General features: G+C 51.2%; 1 protein-coding gene across 3 annotated transcripts in view; it reads left to right on the top strand.

Annotated features, from left to right (window-relative positions):
* The first annotated feature begins 206 nt into the window (after positions 1-206).
* SSH1 (slingshot protein phosphatase 1) overlaps positions 207-7,804 on the top strand; it is a 60,862-nt gene continuing 53,264 nt past the window's right edge. Inside the window, exons 1-2 of one of the 3 annotated variants that reach the window (XM_072723016.1) lie at positions 207-384; positions 4,964-5,004. In XM_072723016.1, the coding sequence (XP_072579117.1) occupies positions 316-384; positions 4,964-5,004 (110 nt within the window). In that variant the 5' untranslated portion in view covers positions 207-315. Of the gene's footprint in view, positions 385-1,950; positions 3,321-4,963; positions 5,005-7,804 lie in introns of those variants that run through there. The other 2 variants (XM_072723017.1, XM_025986654.2) reach the window with 2 other exon arrangements.

The raw sequence follows: 7,804 nt of genomic DNA, 5'->3' as shown, positions 1-7,804 counted from the left end.
CGCGCGCAGGCCTCCAGCCGCGGGTCTGAGCGCACGCGCATGCGCACGCCCCGCCCCGCCCCCGCCCCGCCCCCCAGGGCTCCGGGCCCGGCGCGCGCCGGCGCGGGAGGCGGGAGGCGGGAGGCGGGGGGCGGGGGACGGGGGCGGCGGACGCCGAGGGGGAGGGGAGGGGGAGGGGCGGGCCCGGCTCGGCCCGGCCGCCCGCGCGCGGCTGCTGGAGCGCCCCGGGCCCGGCCCGGGCGGCGGCGGCGGCGGCGGCGGCGGAGGCGGCTCTAGCCTGCGGCTTCGGCGGCGTCCGCGCGCCGCGCCGCAGCCATGGCCCTGGTGACCCTGCAGCGCTCGCCCACGCCCAGCGCCGCCTCCTCCTCGGCCAGCAACAGCGAGGTGAGCCCCGGGCCCGCGGCTCCAGGCCTGGGCCGCGAGTGCGGGGCGGAGGGCGGCGGTGCCACCCCGGCTGGGCGCGGGGACTGCGTGCAGCCGCAGCCGCGCGGGCTTCCAGCGAGGCTGTCCTGGTGGCCCGCGTGCGCGACCGACCCCGCGGGGTGACGGTGGGCGCCCGTGTGCCGCTCGGAGCCGCTCGGAGCCGCTCGGACTCCTCCGGCTGGCGGCTGCGGGAGGTGCTGGTTGGGGGATGCGTGGCCCCGTGGCGGCTCCAGGCCCCTCCCCTGGCTGCCTGGCTGCCGGCCGGGCCGTGGGTGCGGGTCTCGCGTGCGGCTGGGAGCTCTGCTGCTGCGGTGACAGAGGCCCCGGGGGGCCTGTGGATGCCCGAGCGTTCCCCCCTGCCTGGCCCTGGGGCGCGCCTCCCGGCGCGAGTGGCTGCCCTCTCGGGGCCCGTGTCACTGTGTGACAGCGACTGAGAGCGCTCAGGGCGCTGCGTGATGCGGGTCTTGTCTTTGTGTGCGGCCGAGTCTGGACTTGTTCCTCTCTGTAGTATCCTCCGGGGCTGCATGTTTGTGTTTATCGGGCTGTGTGGCTGGGGCCGGTCCTGGGGCTTCTGGTTGCACGGGTGCATTCTGGGGGCTGAGGGTGCATCGCTGCAGCCTGCGGGTTTGTCTGTGCCTGCGTGTGATCAGGCCCGGGTTGGCCGGCGCCTTCTTGCTCTGGGGTAGATTGGGGAAGGGGGTCCTCTGAGTCTGCACTTGGCCTGGGCTGCACTAGGGCTGTGGCTTCCCGCAGCTGCGGGGCTGACCCTCTCCTTTCCTACTCCCGCCTTCTCCCGCAGAACCGTCCATGGCCTCTGGTGTAACCTCCTATCCATGGCCAGGCTGAGTGTTGGCCTGACGACAGAGCAGTTGGAGGAGGAGATTGGGAACTGTTTAGAGAAGGGAGAGAACGCTAGAGGAGGAGCCCTGCAGGCCCAGGAAGTGGCCCCGCCAGCATCTAAGATTCAAGCCCCTTCTGGGGGTGGGGGTGGGGGTGGGGGTGGGGGGAGTTGATAACAGGAAAGGTTTGTGTGAGAGAAGAGGAACTGGTTTTGGTGTCAGCAGCCCTGCCTGTCCTGCAGGCTCCTGGCCTCATAGCTCTTCAGCCTGTTTTGCTAGGAGCACCAGGAACACAAACGGAGTGGCTGCAAGGGTGAACCCCCCACCCCTATATCCCCCTCCTCTTCTTCTCCAGGAGAGGCCATTCATGAGATACGTTGTCTGCAGACAGGATTCTCATAGTCCTTCCTCTGCAAGTCAAGTGCAGGGAAAAGAACACTGGTGGCTAGTTGCCTGCAACTGAGAATTTAGGCTGCGGTAGCTTTTCTCCTCTCCACACAGACATCTGTTCTCCATCATTCTGATTATGGCCGTCTTGCAGTTCACAGAATACTTCCATGCACTTAATCTCAGCTCAAAAACTGTAAAGTGGGGGAAGAGTTCAAATTCAGTAAGGGATTACCCCTCAGCCTCTGTCTTGGATTCAAAACCCCCGTTCCCTTGCGTAGCTTACACCTGATCTATTCCTGTCTGAGACACAGTTTTAGAATTTTATGTTACTTTTTACCTAAGATATAATCCACATATCACTTCACCATTTCATAGTGTATGATTCAGTGGCTTTTGGTATAGTCACAAAGTTGCGCAATCATCACCATGATCTAGTGCCAGAAATCTTCATCACTTGGAAAAAGAAGCCCCACACTCCTTAGCTCCCCCGTCTCCTCACCCCTACTCTGCTCTTACCAAACTCTAGGTTTCCACTGATCTACTTACTATTCCCATAGATTTGCCTGTTCTGGACATTGCATATGAGCAGAATCATACAATATGTGACCTTTTGTGTCTTGCTCTTGTCACTTAGCATAGTGTACACAAGTTTCCTTCATGTTGTAGCATAGATCAATACTTCATTCCTTTTTATTGCCAAGTAATATTCCATTGTATGGATGTATCACACATTGTTGGACATTTGGGTCGTCTCTACAAGACATTTCAAATTATACAGAGCATTATTTTTACCAAGTGCCAGTGGCCCGGTAAACATGAGAACAAAACTCAGGCACCTTTTTCCCCCCCCCGCAAAGGTTTTGTTTATTTATTTGGCAGAGAGAGTGTGCACAAGCAGGGGGAGCAGCAGGCAGAGGGAAAGGGAGAAGCAGGCTCAATGCCGGGACCCTGGGATCATGACCCTAGCCGAAGACAGATTTTTAACCATCTGAGCCACCCAGATCCCCCTCAGCCACCTTTTATTTCCCGTTAGATCAGCAGCATTGATGGCCCAGTGAACTAGCCGAAGTTGGGATGTTCCCTGGAAGGCGAGGTTGCATTCCAGATGGGGTGAGGCAGGAAGAAGCAAGATAGCACAGAGAGAGCAGGCACGTGCATGTGGAGTCCGGAGGCGTGGGTCCAGGCCCGCTGTGCCTCTGGTCTGACCTTCCTCGGGCCTCGCTCGTGTGAAAGGGCTGGCTTCCCTCCTACATATGTTCTTGGGCATGTATAGCTTTCTTTTCTGGAAGAACTGACTGTACGTTGCCTTCATTTCATTCCCGGGAATCCCAGAGAATGACCAAGAATTAAATCTCTTTGAGGTCTGCACCCCTAAATCACTTCCTCACTCCTCGAAATGCAACTCCTCCTCTGAGTCAGAGACTTAGAGCAGCTGTTTCCTGACTCAGCCAGTTCAGCGTGGGAACAGGGAAGTCAGCCTGACCAGCAAAGCAGCTCTCCTCTCTTAATTTTTTCCCCTTCCCTCAATCTTTAATTATCTCATTCGTGTCACTTTGCTGTTAATCTTATCTCATTCCTTTGTGAGAACAAGGAGAAAGCCCCACAACAGATAAATCAATAACTTTCAGGAATGGACTGGAACATTGTTATTTTTGACAAACGTTCAAGGTGACTAATTTTTATGGGCAGATCGCCAGTCTCTCTCTCTCTCTCTCTTTTTTTTTTTTTTTAATGGTGGGTGGGGGTTGGGGCTTAGGGTTTCTCAGCCTTGGCACTGCTGATGTTGGGGCCAGACAGTTTGCTGTCCTGGGGCGTTGTCTTGTGCATCGAGGTGGGTTTAACATCACCCAGACCTCCACCCACTAGATGCCAGTAGCATCCTCTCAAAAAAGACTTCAGACCTTGCCCAGTGTCTCCCATTGAGAAAAATCTTCCCCCGTTGAAGACCACTGGGTTAGACACAACATTCTCTTCTAAGGGTGTGTGGTTGTGTGAGTTGTTTATGCTTCACTTTGGGACGGAAGCTCAGGGCCCTGTGGTCAGTGAAGTCTGGCCTGATTTTTCCATTTCTCCCTCACCGTGAGGTAGGGAGCGTGAGAACTAATTGACTGGCCACCAGTGTCCACCTCTGCACGATACTGTATGTACAGTATTTTCATCAAGGTTAGGGACCCCGGGACTCTCTGGTATACCCTCCCTTGCTGAAACTGCCACCTGTGCTCTGTGTCTCTTGCTTCTCAGGCCCTTTCATGTGTGAGTTCTGTATCCTTTTCCCATCAGCGCTGGCTCCTGCCTAGTCTCTGTCCTTGTTCAGCCTTGCATCTCTCCCAGGGATCACTGCTTTCTAGGTTTCTCTTTCCTATTCAATGGGCTCCTCTGTGTAACATACAAAACATGCCAGGTCCCGGCGGTGCAGAGTTGTTGGGGGCGGGGGTGGGGGTGTATATTCTTCTGTCAGTTTTCTCATTGAAAGCAAAAAAGAAAGGAAGAAAGGAAGGAAGGAAAGAAAAAGAAAAAAGAAAGAAAGAAAGAAAGAAAAGAAAAAGAAAAATTGCAATCGGGCCTTAAGTTCTTGGTGACTTAGATTCTAACCCTCTTGGCCTTTAAACTTTTAGAAAATATTAAATGTCCATTTCTTTCATTTCTATAAATAAGCCAATAGCCTTGAAAGTTTTATATCAAACATTTAAGCCTTTTTGAGAACCACCAAGAGCTTTTGAGACCCACAGACAGGCAGGCTGCTCCTGGCCCCTTTCCATCATAAAAGACTTGCCTGGAATGGTTTTTCTTTTCTTTTTTTTCTTTTCTTTTCTTTTCTTTTCTTTTCTTTTCTTTTCTTTTCTTTTCTTTTCTTTTCTTTTCTTTTCTTTTCTTTCTTTCTTCTTTTAAAACCCATGCGTGGGGCAGAAAATGGTGTTGATCATTCAGCTATTGCCTGGCTTGAAGGAGGAAATAGGTTCTCTTAAAATATCACCCCCCTCTCCTCTTCAAAAACAGGGTGTGATCTAAAACAACCCGGGAAAGTTGAGAAGAGCCTGTTGAGGAGCAGTGCCAGATAGGAGTGTCCCATCAACAGGAATTAACGTACAACACTTTGGAAGGAATGTGGGCAAATGTTGGGAAACCTGAAAATTCCTCCATGGGAACTTCTCAGAGGGACAGCAGAACGGGGTTGCTGAGGAAAGGGTGCGACCGTGTTGACACAGCCAGGTTTCCTGGACATCTGTATCTTTTTCAGACATCAGAGTAGAAAATGTGAGACTTGTTGCTAGTGGCGTCTGTGGTGTGACATTCTCTTTCTTTCTCTGTAGTTGGAGGCTGGCAGCGATGAAGAGCGAAAGGTAAACCTCAGGTAAGCTGACTTCATTTTCCTTTCTAAGTCTTTCTTCCAGTCAGGTTGGAATACTCTTTTTCCCTTCCAGAAAGGAGAACCTTCACAAGAGAAGACACCAGCGTTTTCAGTTTAGAACTTTATTTATTTATTTAAAAAGGTTTTATTCATTTATTCATGAGAGACAGAGCTGGGGGGGGCAGAGACACAGGCAGAGGGAGAAGCAGGCGCCCTGTGGGGAGCCCAATGCGGGACTCCTCGATCTGGATCCCGGATCACACCCTGAGCCAAAGGCAGACAATCGCCAAGCCACCCAGGCGTCCCTCAGTTTAGAGCTTTCAAAGTTATACTGAGAGCATGTACTACAAAGGTAGTGCTTTAAACATTTGTGACTATATTTAAGTATAAATAACTTTCATAGCGTTGTATTACAACAGCTTGAAAAGGAACATCATTGCCAGAATTCCACCACCCTTCTTGCTGTACCATTTTGAGCATCTTTTAGATACTTCCAGATTTTACTTCTGCTTAAAAAAAAATACTCTTTGTAATATGCTGCTGCTTCTCCATCCTGCTTTTGGTAAGATGTTCCTTCTGGGGTAAGCACATTGCTGATTTGAAACAGACAGCCCACCTCCAAAATTTAATTCAAGGTGCATTTTTTTGTGCTTGTGAGAAATTTTTCTGTAGGCTCTTTAAAAAAAATTCCTCAGGCTGTAGTTCTCAGCTGCTGGTAGACCCCAAAGGCATTTTTATTTTTTCCTGCCAAAATAAAGGCCTTCTTTTGGGTATTTTGTTTACAAAAGATTTAGCACTCCATTATATAAGGTATTCTTATTATATAACATCTTCTACACTAAGGCTCCGGTCTCGGGCTCTTAGAGTCTAAAAAAGTAAATAGAGTTTCAAGGATATTGTTCTTTGAGGAAAAAAGAGTTTCATCTGGTGAGGAGGGGGAAAACCAATTGGGAAAAGGAATGTGTGTTCAGAAACTGGGGTCCAGGTCCCCAGCCTGGGTGGCTTAGTGGTTGAGCATCTGCTTTTAGCTGGGGCATGATCCCGGGGCCAGGGATTGTGTCCCACATTGGGCTCCCTGTAGGGAGCCTGCTTCTCCCTCTATGTCTCTGCCTCTGTCACTGTGTCTTTCATACATACATACATACATGAAATAAAATCTTAAAAAGAAAAAAAAGGAAACGGGTCCACCATTCATTACCAAGAGCAGGATGTTCTTCGGGTTAAACTCCCATGTCTCTGAAGGTCCTGTGCCTTTGAGTGAAAGGAGGGAGAACACTCACTTTTATTGTGGCATATGTTGTGTCTAAAGAGTATATGTGAAAGGAAATAACAGCCTGCAAACATCAGAGAGATCTTATTTCGATGGCTGGCGTGTTGGTTGTTCGGGGTCTAGGTCAGGTCTCAAAGACCTAGACCCCGAACTCCCAAGTGGGGGCAGTGATGGGCCGTGTTGTAGATTAGACTCTTTTGTGCTTGGCTCTCTGGGTGGAGGCAGAAAGGAGAAGTGGAAGTCTGTTTTGTGGAGGCTATTTGGGGGAGGAAGTGCTGGAAGAAGGGCTTGCTGACTGCTGTGGTGGCCATGTTAGGGACTATGTCCGTAGATGTATCTCCTGCCCCAAGCCTCCCGCCAGTGCTCACCTGGAGTGGGAGTTTCTTCTATCCCTGAGCCCTCCCCTTTCAAGGCTCTTGCCCAGGAGATAGTATTCAGCTCTCTCACACTGTCTTTGGGGCAAATAACTTTTTTTTTTTTTTTTCAAATTGCCCTTAGTTAACTGACAGCATACTGTTTTGAGTTGTTTCAATTTTTTTAAAAAGATTTTATTTATTTATTCATGAGAGACACACAGAGAGAGGCAGAAGAAGCAGCAGGCTCCCTGCTAGGAGCCTGATGCAGCATAGCACTTGATCCCAGGACCCCAGGATCACGACCTGAGCCGAAGGCAGACACTCAACCACTGAGCCACCCGGGTGTCCCGAATTATTTCAATTAATAACTCAAAATAGCAGTGATGTGAAAACGTGTATGCCCTTGCGGCCAAGAAAAGGCCCCTTTCTCTGCATGATTTGGAGCTGGAGAGGACTTCACAAAGGGAACGGAAGTCAGCTCTGTATATTGCCATATTTAATCCTCTCAACAGCACTGGGAGGGAGTTTTTCCCAGCTTACAGGGGAGGGACCTGACACCCAATGTTGCACATGTCAGGTACTAAATTTCAAGCTAGGCTTCTGCTCCAACACCTGAGTTTGCCATGGGATTCCCCCCCCCCCCCAACCTTACTGAAGACCAGTGCAGTGGTTCAATGGAATCAGCTGTCCCGTGTCCAGGTGTGGGAACTTGCCTGAGTTACTAGGTGGTCGGAGGGAGTGCTGGGGCCTGGATCAAGTACCCCCCGCTAACTTGGGATGGTGCCCCCCCACCCCGATGTGTGCTGACCACAGGACTCCCTTGTTACCACCTCCTGCAGGCCACCCACGCCCTTGTGAGACCCGGGGGCTCTGAGCTCATCCTACTTGGTTCCCTTCTCAGTCCCTTTTCCCCCACCTTGACATTTACTCCCCAATTTTAGGCAGATGATACCATCTTGCTTTCTAACCCTTGTAGCCACACTGGAGAAATTCTGGTGTTCTGGTTAAACTTTGATTGAAACTCATTCACATCTGTGTGCTCATTTGTGTTTGCAAGCCTCAGCTGTCCAGGCTTCTAGAAGAAGAAATAATGGAATAGTCCATTGCATTTCCTTGCTTGGGAGAAAGGGGGTTTCTCTGTGCTTCTCATTGATTCTGAAGCGTTGCCGGCAGGCAG

Source organism: Vulpes vulpes, chromosome 10, assembly GCF_048418805.1.
Source record: "Vulpes vulpes isolate BD-2025 chromosome 10, VulVul3, whole genome shotgun sequence".
Classification (NCBI taxonomy): domain Eukaryota; kingdom Metazoa; phylum Chordata; class Mammalia; order Carnivora; family Canidae; genus Vulpes; species Vulpes vulpes.
Note: the sequence above shows the minus strand (reverse complement) of the source record. Positions and strands in the feature narration are given on the sequence as shown.